This window comes from Peromyscus maniculatus, chromosome 18 (genome assembly GCF_049852395.1).
Source record: "Peromyscus maniculatus bairdii isolate BWxNUB_F1_BW_parent chromosome 18, HU_Pman_BW_mat_3.1, whole genome shotgun sequence".
Taxonomy (NCBI): Eukaryota; Metazoa; Chordata; class Mammalia; order Rodentia; family Cricetidae; genus Peromyscus; species Peromyscus maniculatus.
The window spans coordinates 2,350,049-2,366,052 of record NC_134869.1 but is presented as its reverse complement, the minus strand read 5'-3'; the positions used below and the strand labels follow the sequence as shown (position 1 = coordinate 2,366,052).

The window sequence follows — 16,004 nt, the reverse complement described above, 5'->3', positions numbered from 1 at the left end:
AGAAGTGGTGTTAGGAAAACTGGGTCTCTATGTTAAAATAATGAAGTTACATTATGACCCCACATTGTACACACACACCACAAGAACTAAGAGAGTATTAAAGCCTTAACTATGCAGTCTAAAACAGTAAAAGTTCGACTACGTAGGGTAAACAAGCTTGTAGAGCTTGGATTGGGCGACAATTGGTGGCAAGGATAGCTAGGTGGGATTCATCAGCTGAAAACCTGCACTGCATGGGACACGGCCCGAGTGAAAGCACACCTGTGCACCAGGGAGCTGTTACAGGCTCCCCTGCTGCCCCCTTGGTAAGGAGAGGCATCTGAAGTGTATATAGGGAACTTTTTGATTTGTTTTGCTGTTGATACAGTGTCTTGCTTTGTAGCTCAGGCTAGTTTTGAACTAACTATGTAGCCTTAACTAGTCTTCGGTTGATAATCCCATGCTTCAGCCTCCTGAGTGCTACCGTACCCAGCACAGGACTCTTAAGAGCCGGGGGGGGGGGGGGGGGGGGATAAGAGAAGAGAGAGAGTGGGGAGGGAAGGAAGGAAGGCAAGAAGGACGGACGAAGGATCTGAATAGACATTTCTCCAAAGAAGACATGCATACGAAAGCATGTTTAGCATCACTAATCTTCTGAAAAATGCAAATCAAAACCTTAAGATTCCCCTCACATCTGTTATAGTGGCTGCTTAAAGAACACTACAAAGCTAGGGTGTTGGAGAGCATGTGGAAAAAGAGAATCTTCGTACCCTGGCAGCAATGTAAATTAATATAGCCCTTGTGGGAAACAGAATGAAGTTTCTTCTAAAAAAATTGAAAATAAGAGTGCCGTTTACTCCAGCAATCACACCGATGGACATATATCCAAAAGAAATAAAAATCTTTGTCCTAAAGAGATACCTGCACACTCACATTCATCAGATCACTATTCCCAATGTTAGGGACATAAAGACTACCTAAATGCCTCTGAATGTCTCTCCAGCTTGTTCTGACTCCGTAACTTTCAGAGGGGGGAAGGGCAAGGACCAAAGGGGAGGAAGATGCCAGCACCCAGACTATCTGGGGAGGAGGGAGGGAGAGAGGGAGCAGAGAAGGGGGTTATGGAGACAGCTTAAATGCTTGTCAACAGATAAATGGATAAAGAAAGTATAGGGGAAGGGAAGGACAGAGATAGACAGAGGAGGTAGGATAGGGAGACAACCTGAGTGTCCAGCAGCAGCAGGTAAGCGGATAAAATGTGGGAGGTGTGTGCACGTAATGTGCTGTCATTCGACCTTTGACAAGAAGGAAACCCTGCCGTTTGCAAGAACGAGTGTGGGTATAGAAGACACTGTAATACTACCTTAAATGAACCAGATACAAAAGGACAGAAACTCAGGGCCAGGAAGTATGATAGTTGTGACCAGGGACCAGGGGAGGGTGTGGGAGTGGTGTCAGTCAAAAACCAGAGGTTGTAGTTGTGACTTGTAGTGTTGCTGTCCAGCAGGGTCTGTAGTTAACAGGACTGTAGCATGTATTTAACATTTGGTAGAAAGGATAGATCTTAAGGTTAAGTGCTCTTACCACAAAAGAAACAAAAATTAAACCTTTTTAAAAAAAAAAAATAATAAAGAGAACAGAGGAATCTTTTGGGATTTGTTTTGGCTGGCTTTCTTTCCAAGCTTGAAAATACGCATGTAAACGTCAAATATAATATAAAGAAACTATATTTGATCATAAGGTTTGTTACTGATGAGTGTGAGCCGTTAGCATGCTCCTCGCTATCATTTGGCATTCTGTTGAGGTCAACCATTGATGGAAGACTAAATTTCAGGTTGTCTTCCCCTTCTCACAGCTAGTAAGGGTCAGTCAAGGCACCAAGGAACTGTAAGTAAGCCTTGCTTTTGAATCTGCATATCAGGAGGGGGCTGGGAGCATGAGCTGGAGGATGTCATGGCACAGTGATTAATGGTCTCCAGGAACTGAAAAGGAGAGTAATATACACAGCCTTTCTACCCCCTGGAGGAGGAATGCAAACACCATTGTGTAAATGTGTGCCTCGTCACTGACTTCCTGGTAGCTGGGGATCTCATGCACTCTTCTCCCACAAATAAAACTGTCAGAGAAGTGACAGGGCTCAAAGGCTGACCCTCCTCACTTAAAAAGAATAGCTCAGACACAGTGAGCCAGAAAATTAATTTTGTAGCCGTTTGAGAACTGAGTTGTTTAATAAGAAATGAAAAAATGGGAACTTTTCTTGAAAAGCCCTAAACATCAAATATTTGCTGATTCCAGCTCTACATTTTGCTTCTTAAATATGCTGAATTCCTGGAAACTCCTCCTTTAGTGAATCTGAAGGAGAGGCATCCCTTTGTAATGGAGTGACCATCTCAAACTCTGTCGGCCGGTCTGTGATGGATTTAGAGAGTCACACTGCTGATGGATTCCAGAGCTGGCCGGCTTGTGTTGGGGGTGCTAGCATTTCAGAATGGCTTGGACCGTTTTAGAAAGTGATTCTTCAGTAAAGTTCTTCTCTCTTCTCTCCAGTGACTGTGGTTTTTAATAACAGTTTCCAAATGCTTAAGTGACAAGCAAGCCATTTTAAACTATAAATAAGGAACTATGGATGTTTGAAAAGAAAATCTGAAGTTTGTGTGAAAAGCGGTATTCTCTAACTGCCTTTGAGTGTTCACAAAGGACAGAGCAGAGACTGTGACAGGAACAGCTTCAGTGAGGACAGCAGGAACTTACACTTTACCAGAAACCATTGAGTCAGAAAGATTGTCCAGTTATTTTTTACCTACAATTTATATTATTTTTTATTCCCACTCATTTTCTGCATTATCTGATTTGTAATGGATTTTTTACTAATTTTTATTTTTCTGTAATATAAAAAGAATGAAATTTTGATTCGTGGAGAAATAAAGCCATGCTTCAAAGTAAAAGAAAGAAAAACGTCTGTATCATTCTTATTTGTTTGTCTTATTTTTTAGTGTCACTATAAATGACAGTTTAAATTGCTGGGATCTAAATTAAGACAACACCAGCTGGATTAAGCCCTGGCTGTGGTTCGACTTGTAAACTGTATTTGCAAGAGTTTATTTTTAGTCAGGATGTGGTTATTTTTAGACTCCCTTCTGTGTCACTGGGAAATGCAATGCCTGTCTTTCCATTGTTTATCAGGAAGTCCTGGGGTACAGGCTGTTAAGATCCAGTTCCATGCAAACACTGCCTCTCCTGGTAGACAGAAATACGAAAGAGTACAGGGAGGAAAGTATGCACACTGAAAACATGCCTGATTCTGAATTTCTACACACATTTGAGCCTCGTGTGTACTGAGCAACAGAATCGACTTAGGGAATGCCAACAATACAAGGTTTGGGTTCCCCCTGCTGGTGTGCGTCCTAGGTTTGGGTATAGTCCTTGAAAAGCAGAACAGCCTGGGCTAGAGACTGGAAACAGGCAGTGTTGGCCTCTTCAACAGACCCGATGATGAGAGGGGGGGGGGGGGGGAAGTACCATTTCTTTTTCCCTGAAAGTGTCATATAAAAAAATAAGATAACTTAAAAACTGTATTTTGTACACTAGAAGAAACTAATCCTAATCCTCTAGTGTTTATTTGGATGATGTTCCCCTGATAAGCTGCTCCCACACATTGCTTCTCAAGGGTATCATGTTGTAATCTAAGGGGTGGTAAACAGTATGGATCCACAGAAGGAGTCCAAGCCCCTGAAGAGAATTCAGAGCCAGCGTTATCACAGAGAATTAAAGAGCTGGCATTCCAGCTGCTAATTCCCGTCTTAGCATTCCAGAGAGTGACGTGACATCCTGTGATTGTGTCTGTCCATTTAACATCGCTTCTTTTTAATCTGTCACATGTATGCTTGAGACGGGTCTTTATTTTCCCTTAGTAAATGCCAAGTAATATTAATGGCTCATTTTGAAAAAGAAAAATTTTAATTGACTCCTAAAAGTCACCTCCAAACTTTGTATTATGCTTGCATTTTAAAAGCCTATTCAGTCAAACTAAAATATTGTATTTTCAAATTGCCTTTCAGCAATGCCGTCAACCTTTTAAGCAATGTTCCAGTCTCTTGTTTGGATGTTCTCATTTGTCCATTAACCCATGAAGAAACAGCTCAAGAGGCGGCGACTCTAGATGAACTGCCCAGTGATAAAACAGCCGAGAAAGACACCGCTCTGAAAAACAATACCCTGGTATACAATGGCATGAATATGGAGGCCATTTATGTTTTACTCAATTTTATGGAGAAGAGAATTGACAAGGTAAGGCTGCTGGAGTGGAGTCCTTGGAAGGTACATCTAAAGACCAGTGTGCCCTGCACAGAGACAGGCCACACAGCACGAGTTCACAACTAGCTTGTTCTTTGTACTTGGCATGGCCGATAGTTGTACTTTTAAAAGCATTTTATCATAATAATAATTACTTGGTAGAAATAAAGTGAGTTTTTTTATGTTGAAAATTGTATTTTTACACCAAATTTATAACTAGTGTCTGAAAGCAAAGGAAAAATGACTAACTGCCCTGCATAGCTGCTTTGTAAATGTTAGTACTAACTTACTCCGAAATGACTTGTTCAGAAGTGTTTCCTTCTCAGTTTTCTCTCCTCTGTCACTCAGCTCCTCTGTGAATGTGCTGGAGGCAGCAGTGTGCCTTAGGCGGGTCCCAGAATCCTTTGCTTCATTGAAGTACGTTAGCTGAACTAGTGTAAATTTTAGAAAGTGTAGGAAAAACAGACAACACTAGATAGTGACATGGAGACAACTTATGGAAATACTATTTAAAGTAACTTTACAAATTGTTTGTAAGCTTTGGTATCATAAGATGTGTCCTCCTCCTCTCCCCCTCTTCCCCTCAAAAAAAATGTCTTCGTATTCTCAGGTTATGGAGGAGAGGCGTACCTTTAGGAACTGGACTAATACAGCATGCATGGTTTTCTTTATAGGGAAGCAGCTATAGAGAGGGTCTAACTCCAGTTCTCAGCTTATTAACAGAGTGTTCTCGAGCCCATCGGAATATCCGAAAATTTCTCAAAGATCAGGTAATTGCTTACATCTTAAATTTAAAACTTTGTATATATGTTGTTAACATAGAACTAATGAATTCTAATCGGAAACCTTCCAGCCAGGAGTAAGTGATCTTGTGAACATTGTTTAGTCATTCATCATTTATCCAGACAAGAATAAAGGATCTTGTGTACATGGTTACTCAGTCATCATGTATCCAGCACTGAGGTCTGTTATGTGCTGCTGTTAAACAGTTCTGAGTATTCAGTATTCATGAGTTCTTTACTCTTACAGGCTTTACCTTATGGGAGATAATTTTAAATAACTGTAATAGAAGGTATGCTAAGTGTTCTAAAGAAGGGAAAGGAGAATTGAGATACGAGAATGCCTCCTGAAGAAGTGACGGCGAGCAGCAAGTCAGAGAAATAAGAAGTGTGTCTCTGAGAATGTTGAGAAGAATCTATCAGAAAGGAAATGTTTAGAGTTCTCAGATGAGAAGCTTTGGTGTGCTTCAGGCACACACGACAGCCAGTGTGCCTGGACAGAAGGCAGAAGGGAGGTGCAGTCAGCGCAGTCCAGGGTGCACAGGGTGATGGCTAGGTTGTCTAGCACTTTGGATTCTCTCTAAATAAGATGAGAAGACACTGGAGTCTTTTCCAAGGGTTTGTAGGACCTTGTCGGTGTGAAACATACTTCAAATGCTGTGTGTACGAGAGCATAGTGGAGCGTGAGTGGATGCCGCCCTGCGGCATAGTTAGACCAATCCTAGAAACAGCTGGCAAAGGCTTAGAAAGGACAGTAGTGGCCAGAGTTCATCCTTTGGGCTGTGTCTTGAAAGTGCACGTGATGTACTGATGGATTGGGACATAACCTGAGAAGATATAATAAGCTTTGAACTTTTCGATTCTATCTTAAACTCAAGACAGTAATAGACTCCTTAAAATTTCAGTGTCAGACACCTTCTATTAGTGCCCCTTAGTTAGTCCAGGCTTGTCTCGTCCCACGAGGAACATGCCACTCTCTTCACTCTTCGGTGCCCTTGCTTGTCTTGCTGCCTAGACAAGCTCACGTGCGGTTCAGAACTGTGGTCACTGTGTCCAGACAGCTGTGACTGCACCCATCCTGGGTCTGCCCTTCTGAAAAGAACAACCAAATGGTTGAGTAAGCCTTCTGCCCACCGTGGCGAGCTACTGGACACCAGAACTGACTAGTCTCCTTAAATTTAAAACTACCAACCCCCAAGTAGCTTCCCAGGATGTTCCAATATATTTTACAACTCCTTTTCCTTCAAAAGGAGACAGAGTTCCCCGGAGCTCACACTGTCCCCTAACTCACTGTATAGCTAGGGATGACCTCAAACATCTGATCCTCATGCTTCCACCTCCAAAGTGCTAGGATTACAACTGTGCGCCACCACACCAGACTTATGCAGTACTGGAAATCCATCCCAAGACTTGGTGCATACTAGGCACACCCTCTGTCAACCGAGGCACATACATGCCTGCCCTCTGGAGCATCTGGTGTAAGTTCCCACTTCCTTGAAACACTTACTTCATTTGGATCTTGGGACACAGTGGAGACCATTGCTGGTCATCTTCCAAACCCCGAATGTTTGTGTGCCTCAGACGAGTGCACCGTGTCTGCCCCTCTCCTCCCCTGTTGATCACAGCCCAGTGTGCTGGTTCTGAACCCATCTCTATGCGGATGACTCCCAGGTATGTATGCTGAAACACAAACCTAGCGATCCTCAGAGCCCTAGACAGTCAGGGTGCACTGCTCATTGTGACTGCTGGGCGTGTAGTGGTTTCCTCTCGTGTAGCCCACATTAATACGGTCATCCCCCTCCTCCTCTCTGGTGCTCCCTCTTCTCTCCCATGCCTTTCCTGGCAGCACCTTTACTTCATGGCTGTTTATGAACTACTCAGGGTCATTTGGACACGTGGTGAAAATTAAGTCGATACCTTACTGTGTGTCAAGCGCAAGAACAGTGCTAAGAGAGGACATGAGAAAGCAGGGCCTCGGATCCCTTCTAAACAGACACCTTAAAAGCATGACCACTGCTTCAGCCAGAGAGCCTAATCAGCTCCACTTATTTATGAGTTTGATTACTTTAAAGCATTCTACCTTAACCAGAAGAACTCGGTGAAGAATAATAAATGAAAGTATTTGATGGGGCTGGAGAGAGGGCTCAGGCTAAGAGCACTGCTTGCTCTTCCAGAGGACCCAGGTTCGATTCTCAGCACCTACAATTCAGCTCACATTCGTTTGTAACTCCATTTCTGGGGGCTCCAGTGCCCTCTTCTGCCCCCACAGGCATTGCATGCACATCTTGTGCAGACACACCTGCAGGCAAAATACCCATACACATAAAGATAAACATTGTTTCTTTTTCTTAAAAGAAAATACTTCATTTTTCATGTTTTTTACTTGTTAGTATAAAAGCAAGGTCAAGGTTCCAGTAAACTGGCTGTATTTACTTTTTCTAATATGGACACCTAAAGAAACCTATTTGTTAGCCACATCCTGTACAGATGCACAAGAGTATAAAACCCCGTCTCTCCTTGGGAAACACCGCAGTGTAGATGAAGGGTTGAGATAGCACAGGTAAAAAGGTAACAAGCTATAAGGTGTGTTAGCCTGTGGAGATTACCGCAGGAGAGGGGTGCGTCTCATCATTCTGGAGGTCCAAGATTGAGAGATGACATCCAGTGACAGTCTTCTCACTGCCGTCCCCAGGGAGATGCAGGACATCACCTGACATGGAAGTCCCGACGTGTGTGGCTCCTGGTCCACCACAGTAAGGAAGGCTCGGCAGCACAGCATCTTCTAGTTGTGACCTAAGGAACATGTAGCTCTTCGTTCCTGTCTCAGCAAACAGGGAGCAGAGAAAGGGAAAGACAGTGTTCGGCTGACTTGTTCATGTTCCGTGTTTATGTCTTCACAGTGCAAAATAGTCTTCATTCGTTCTAGCATCCCGTAACAGTCATAGTGATAGCTCCAGAGTGAGACCCCATCTCAAAACAGTAACAGGTGGCTGGGGTCATGGCCCAGTGGATAAGAACACTTGCCACATAACCTGGAGAACCCAAGTTCAAATCTTTATTGCCCACATAAAAACGTCGGGCATGGCCATGCATTAACCTCAAGCACTGTAGGGGGCATTAGCAGGGTTGATGAGGATTACTGGCTATTAGTGTAGGTCCAATTACAATGAGAGACACCGCCTCAAGGGAATAAGGCAGAGAGTAATAAAAGACACACAATGTCCTCTGGCCTCCATGTATATGCCTGCATGCATGTGCACACACAATAGCAACAAAAAATACAAAGTTTTGGAAACTCAAGGCAAATTCCTCCAATCTGTAAAATCAAAATGACTTTTTACTTCCAGTATGCAGCGGTGCCACAGCCACCAGGTATATATTTCCATTCCAAAAGAGAAGTCAAATTAGGGAATCGGCTCAAAGCCCCAGGGACGGGGAGCAGTTTGGGGAGACAGTAACATTTGGCATCTTACGCACTCTGTAGTTTCCTACAGTTTTGTGGCCGTGGCCCAGATGACTGACACATCCATGGCCTTCCTCAGTAAGTGCGACACATTGATGTTGCTGGTCACCCTCTGTTTCTTGGGTCCCTCCTGTAGCTCCACTTCAGCATCTCCACTGTGCATCATCCCACCAGGCCCTCATTGCAGGAGCTCTGAGCCTGCAGCAGATTTCTGCCTGCCTTCTTTGAGGTTGTGGTTGACGCCATCACGATCTCACGAGTCGTACATTCTGCAGACCTGAGAACTAGCACCGCGTAGGTGGAGGAAAATCTGCTCTGATGGGAAAACTCTGCTCCTGTCTACCTGAGCCACTCACTGCTGCAGGCAGAGGACTTGACCCGCTGGACAGGGACACAAGTCCTGAGACGGTCGTGGACAGTGAGCCAGGAGAGAGCACCCTGGCTCAGTCCCTGAGACGGTGCTCTCCTGAAAGTCTCTTGGCCTGTGGCTGGGGTGGAGAGCGGCCTCAAGGCTTTTAGACAAACTCATATTTGGCATTCTTGCCAGTCCCTAGCCGTCGCTCAGTGTACCTTCCTAAGCCGTTCCTTCAGTCGAGGTTTTTATTCCTTCCTTGGCAAGCTGCAAGTTTTATAAATCTTTCTATTCCATTTCCTCTTACTTCCAACTCTTACTATAAATCTAACAGTAGCCATAGCACTAATATCATAACCCAAATGTTTTATCGTTTTGAAATTTCTCCAGCCAAATAAACTAGTCCAGCATTCCTAATCGCAGCCTCTGCAGTGTCTTAGGACAGGGATTCACTGTGGTCAGAGTCTTTGTAACAGTCTAACAGTGATGGCTTTCTTCTATTTTCACATCAGAGTCTCATCTCCACCTAATATTCTTTCCTAGTTTCTTCCTTTTCTGAGCCTTTACCAGAACCTTCAGCTGAACTCTGTTTACAGCATTCAAGCCTTTCTAACATGTTCTTCCAAATTCTTCTAGCCTCTTCTAGTCACCCAGTTCAAAGCTGTCTCCATTTTCAGATACAGTGACAGTAAACAGCCCTACCAATGGTACCAGTTTTCCATGTCAGTCTGCTCATAGTTACTATAATGAGATACCTGAGGCAGCCTAACTCGACAGAGAAAGTAGATTCCTTCAGCCCTGGAGATTAAAGAATAAGGCTCTAGTGAGGACCGCATGACATGTGTCAGAAGCATGTGTGCAAGGAGGAAGGAGCTCACCCTGGCTTGTAACATCTTGCTCTCCTGCAAGCTTGAGGCTCTCATCAGAGTTACCTTGATGCCCTTGGGAACAGCTCCTCGGTGAACCTGAAAACCTTCCAGTTGCCTCAGCTCCTAAAGGTCAGCTCACCACCAACTGCCACACTAGGGATCGTACTTGAACCCAGGAAACCTTAGAGAACGCACAGAGCGCAGTCTATTCAGCACGGGAGACGGTGAATGCACTCCCCTGTCCTGGACTCCCCTGCCCCAGCTGCTTTGCTCACGCTTTACTGCTCAGCCTGCCACTTTTCTGTCCTCTTGCCTGTTCCGTGGAGATTGGCCCTGACACTCCCTACCCCCTTTCCACAACTGTTTACAGACTTCCAGTGCTGGTCTAACTCAGAGGACACGTCTTCCTCTGCCTCTTCTCCATCTTCCTCCTAGCAGCTGCCAAAACATGCAGCTTGTCTGTCCTGTTGTTTTTCTTTAGGACTCTAATAAATGGTCCTTGGGCTTCAAAGAATGGGAAGAAAGGGAGGAGGGAGAAGAAGAAAAGAGAAGGAATCAAACTTCTAAAGAGGATGCACTGTAGATAGTGCTCAAGACAGCAGAACTTAATGTAGCGCGTGGTCTCAGGGTGTGGCTCACAGGTGGAGCATGTGCTTGGCCACAAACTCAATCTCTAGCACCAAGGGAAAGTGACAGATCATTAGCTTTGGTGATATTGTAGTGGAAGTTATGTCTAACTAGTTACTACATGTAGTAACAACTGCCTTATTAAGTCTAACTCATGCATGCCCAAAGGAAACTGGCCTGGAGTGCTCTGTTTGAGCAATTACAAATGAAAGCCATGGAAAGGGCTGACCCAGGTTGTACTAGTCTAGGGACTTACAGAAGAGATACTGTGGTACAAAGAGAAGCTAGATACAACTTAGCAAAAAATTGTTGAGGGATAATGTGAGGGGAAGTTCATGTGCCTTTTGGGAGTGACATGCAACAACAAAGTAATCAAGAGCCGGGCAGTGGTGGCGCACACCTTTAATCCCAGCACTCGGGAGGCAGAGGCAGGAGGATCTCTGTGAGTTTGAGGCCAGCCTGGACTACAGAGTGAGTTCCAGGAAAGGTGCAAAGCTACACAGAGAAACCCTGTCTCGGAAAAGAAAAAAAAAAAGTAGTCAAATCCTTAAGAAACCCAGGAAAGGAGCTAACAAATTTTTGCATGTTAATCTTTGTCTAGATTTGTGCACACTGGATGTTAAGGTATCTACTGTAGACATCACCTATCATGTGTCTCATTCTTCTAGAAATAGGAAATAAACCCAGTAGAATTAACTCAATCAAATAAGAATGTATTGTGCAATTACCTTATCCCTGGTGGGGTGTTAGCCCCACCCTTCTAGAGATGTTTATAAACATAAGCATTTGAGTAGTTTACTTGTCTGACATTTTTTCTCTCTGTTTTGATTTATAGCTGTATTTCCAATCACTGTACTTTCTGATACATTCACTATAGAAAAAGAGATGGGAGGGGAACAGTTAGTTAAATAGATTAAATAAATGCTATATGTATATAGTCTGAATAGGTGCACAGTAAATCATCCTCCAACTTGTAATGTGCTTCATTTCCTAGCACAAGGACTCATTCTTCATATAGAAGGCACTTGCTATGGTTTGGGTGCAGTTTTTCCTCCATGAACACATGTTAGAAATCAGATGTCCTCAGTGGCAGTGGTGGGAGATGATGTGGAACTTTTGGATGTATTGCCTCATGGAGAGTGCACAGGTCGCTGGGGCGCTGCCTCCGCGGGGTTAAAGATTTCCTGCGGGGCCTTTGGCTCTCACCAAGCCAGCGGAGCTGGCCTGACCCTTCCTTCAGTCACCGGCTCCCACAAACGCCTGCCTCTGTGACACTACCCCAGCAGGGCCTCACCAGAAGTAGAGCCAGTGGGGAGGATCACCTGATCTTGAGCGTTGAATCTCCAAAACTGTAAACTAGATAAAACAGTTTTCTTTGCAAAGTGAGCATGCCTTGGGTCTTTTCTTACAGGGACAGAAAATAGAGCAGCACATCATTTAATGAAAATTACTTGGAGTTATTCATTTTCCCATCTAAATCAACAAGTATTTATTGGACACTTATAATATTCCAGACACTGAGAAGAAACTAATCAAGAAAGGGGGAAACTGTCCTTATAGAACTTACTTTTTAAAAAAGATATTAGGGGCTGGAGAGATTGCTCAGTGGTTAAGAGCACTGACTGCTCTTCCAGAGGACCTGGGTTCAATTCCCAGCACCCACATGGTGGCTCACAACCATCTGTAATGAGATCTGGCGCCCTCTTCTGTGTACATAATAAATAAATAAATCTTTAAAAATAAATAAATAAGATGTTAGGATGAGCATTGGGCTTATGAGAGGAATGCTGAGAAAGACGGACACACCCTAGAGCATGGGCGCTGCTTCGTAAGAATCAGAACAGGAAGAGGCAGCGAGCACTGGCTGTGCAGGTGGTTAGAGCATGAGAAGGACTGGAGAGGGCTGGTAGTGGGGGTGGGGAAGGAAGAGTGGAGTAGTGGGGGGATCTCAGGGCACAGAGACCTGCAGAAGGCGTGCGTGCGTGCGTGCGTGTACATGTGTACGTGTGTGTTCTAGTGCAGCTAGCATGGAGAAAATCACTGAGTGGTGAAGAAAGGATGTCTCTTCCCCAAATGCTTGGGTCTAAAAGTGTTTCAGATTTATAGTTTTGAGTTTGGGGGCTACCTGCATAGATTACACAGTGGAACCCAACTGTAAATATGAAATTCTTTCATGTTCTATATACACCTTATACCCGAGCTTTAAGATACTTTACACCTTTTTAGCACACCTCACTTAACCATCACATGAAATTCATTTCCCTTGTCACATGGAATTTCTATTTATGGCATCATGTCAGTCAGTACTCAAAGGTTTCATATTTTGGAGTTAGGAATATTCAACCTGAAATAGCCATTTTTAATATAAAATTAAACAACAAAAAAGCATAAGTACAGATTTAAGAACAATAAATGCTGAGTATGCTGCTAGACTTAAAAGAATCAAGTCAGTATGTTGGGGCTACTAAGGAAGTGTGTGGAAGAGTGAGTGGGAAAGTGTAGGCACTGGCGCATTGGAGAGGTGCGGATGGAGTGTTGGTTCTTAAACGCCATCTGCTTTCTCTCCTCCCCTTCTCTCTCCCTGTCCTGAAACTGTCCAGCTGGGCTAGACTGGCTGGCCACTAGGCCCCGGGATCCTCCCCCGGTGCTAGCATTACAAGCCGACAGCCCACACCTGGACTTCCCATGGTTTCTGAGTATTGAAGTCAGGTCCTCATGCTTACACGGAAAGCGTTCCACTGGCTTCGCCCCTCCTGTTGGCTTTGGAGGAAGTCTTGCTGTGTCCCTGAAACAGACTTTGTGCTCTCGGCCTCCTCCCTCAGCCTGCCATGTGCTTGTGGGTGCTGCCATTCCCAGCCAGAAAGAGAAACCGATAGGGACTTGTAAATTGATTTCGCTGGGCACCAGAAGCACTGCAGGTGTTGAGATACCGGGTGACACAGGAAAGACGTGGTTCGTCCACACAGAACCTTACTACACACATGAGCTTATCTGAGGTCTGCTTGTTGATGATGATGATGACGACAGTCTATTTCATTTTATTTGGAAGCTAACATTATTTTGTTACTCTTGTAAAATTAAGTGTAGTATCTTCTAAGACTGACCAGTTGCATGGTACCGTTCTCACGTACCCCAGGACCCTCAGTCGATGATGGTTGTTTTCATTTGTGCCGTCAGGTTTTACCGCCATTGAGGGACGTGACAAACCGACCTGAAGTTGGCTCAACTGTGAGGAATAAGCTGGTGCGCCTCATGACACACGTTGACCTTGGAGTCAAGCAGATTGCTGCGGAGTTTCTTTTTGTCCTTTGCAAAGAGAGAGGTAGGTTCAGCTCTCTTTGCCTTGTTTGTTTATCTTTGGAGGAAGTCGGAGAATTTCCTGTTGGCTGTGGCATTTGATTCCACTCTGCAGAGCTGAGTGCTTACCTGTTATTACAGCGGCTGTGCAGTTAACAGGCAGTAGTAATGGGACAGCATTGTTAGGTGCTCCCAAGTTCCCTAGGACGTGCACAGACGTACTTCCCAAACACAGCATCTACACCCAGACCTTTTAGTATCTCAGGCCTGGAAACCATTGTAAGAGGTCTGCTACTGTTCTAGTGGCCAGGTGCAGTTCTCGGTCGGTTCCTGGCCTTCCTCCTAAGAGCTTTCTTCCCTGAGCTCTGCAGTCTGTAGTCACAGGATGGTAACTGTATAACATACTGCATAGAAGTCCAAAAGTCTAGTAAGGTGTGGCTTTACCCTTGAGATAACAGCAATATATTTCGTCTTGTTTATTAATAGCTTTGTACAAAAATCACATCCAAGTAGATTTTTATTTCACTTTTTGAAGAACCCCAGATTTATGCGATAGTTCAGTTCTCTCAAAATATTTATTCATTTGTTCATTTATTTATTAATTTTTCAGTGCTGAGAGTTGAATTTAGGGTCTGATACATGCTAGGCAATTGCCCACCACTGAGCAGTCTTCCCAGCCTCAGAATCTTAACTCTTCTGTATTCTTAAACCTTATTTCTGACTTTTTAGTTCAATCACTTAACTTCCTATAGGGTTGGTGCATTATTAGCAACATAATTGAAATGTTGTTATAATGTTGATGACAGCTTTTAGAAATGACAGGTGTCATGTGCCTGACATCCTGTGCCTAAACCCACTTAATCCCGTAAGGACACTCTTAAGGTAATACTGCTTCAATTTCATCTTCTTGAACTATTACCTTCTTCCATGATTTGAAAGAAGATTGATTACCATTTTGTCATCAGATAGTTAACTGTAGTTCTTACATGTACTGTCAAAATAGTGGCTGATTGTGTCTATTTTTCTTAGATCAAAAATGAGCTGTATGGAGGCTGGGGGGAAGAGTTAGAAGGTAAAATGCTTGCAAAAGAATCTGAATTGAAGGCAGGCAGGCAGGCGAGCCAACCTTGGTAGCACACACTTAGAATCCCAGTGGAGAAGCAGAGACAGAAGGGTCCCTCAGAGAAGGATCCCTGCCGCTTGTTGGCCAGACAGTTCAGCTTGATTTTCAGGCTTCAGGCCAGTGAGAGACCCTCCCTCAAAAGATAGTGGACAACGTTCCAAAGGAAAGACACCTGAAGGTGTCTTCTTGCTCCCACATGCTCATGCACACACATTTACACCTGTTTAAAAGTGTGTGTGTGTGTGTGTGTGTGTGTGTGTGTGTGTGTGTGTGTGCGCGCGCGTATATGCACGTGTGTGTACATTTATCTAAACCAACATGTTACCCATTGACTTAAACATGGATGGCAGAGCTGGGGCGGTGTGCAGCCTGAGAACGGCAGCTGAGAGCCTCAGAACTCACGTGACGCCAAACACAGTAGTGCCTGTCTGTGATTCCAGTGCACCCTTAGCGAGTGTGGAGGTGGAGATGAGATAGTCTTGGGAGGGTAGAGGGCCAGCCACCTGGCTTACCCAGCTGCAAATGAGAGACTTCAAACCTACCTGAGGCTGCTCTTGCACTTACACATGTGCTGTGGCACACGTGCCTACACTCACGTGCCCACACGAAGGTATTAGTACTGCTGTTACTTTTGACTAAGAAGATTGCTAGTTCTGTATAGATTTTTTTTTTTTACAATCAACACACATTTCTTGTATACTTTTTAAAAATTCATATATGAGCTGGGCGGTGGTAGAACACGTCTTTAATCCCAGTACTCAGGAGGCAGAGGCAGGCAGATCGCTGAGTTCAGGACCAGCCTGGTCTACAGAGTGAGTTCCAGGACAGCCAGTTACACAGAAAAACTATAAATAAATAAATAGATAAATAAAACAGATAGATTTTTATCTAAGAACAGTCTCCCCTTACCACCGATGATGAGTCAGTGAATAGCAAATGTGACACATACCTTTGCAAGTGAATTCTGTCAGTGATTTTTATTTGAGATAGTTGGCACTGTTCCTCCTAGGGTATCTAGTACTTGGGAACTTTTATAATACAGCTGAACTCAGACCTAGGCCAGCTTAGTACAGTAATGTTTGGTTCTTTTTTTTTTTTTTTTTTCTTTTTTTTTTTTTTAATTTTGAAACTTGTGTGTGTGGTCATGTGATTTTTCTTTTCGATTACTAGAAATGTGCAAATGTATTGGAATGAAGCCCATTCCTTCGAGGGCTCCTGAGAT

At 44.0% G+C, this 16,004-nt stretch overlaps 1 protein-coding gene across 13 annotated transcripts in view; it reads left to right on the top strand.

Moving 5' to 3' along the window:
* Ric8b (RIC8 guanine nucleotide exchange factor B) overlaps positions 1-16,004 on the top strand; it is a 106,976-nt gene that overhangs the window by 52,701 nt on the left and 38,271 nt on the right. For 11 of the 13 annotated variants that reach the window (XR_013045773.1, XR_013045774.1, XR_013045776.1 and 8 more), the window contains 3 exons: positions 4,038-4,266; positions 4,947-5,042; positions 13,540-13,684. Coding sequence is in view for 9 of the 13 variants with exons in the window: in XM_076554461.1 (XP_076410576.1) it covers positions 4,038-4,266; positions 4,947-5,042; positions 13,540-13,684 (470 nt within the window). In the remaining 4 variants the exon portion in view is untranslated. The remainder of the gene's footprint in view (positions 1-4,037; positions 4,267-4,946; positions 5,043-13,539; positions 13,685-16,004) is intronic. The other 2 variants (XM_076554459.1, XM_076554457.1) reach the window with 1 other exon arrangement.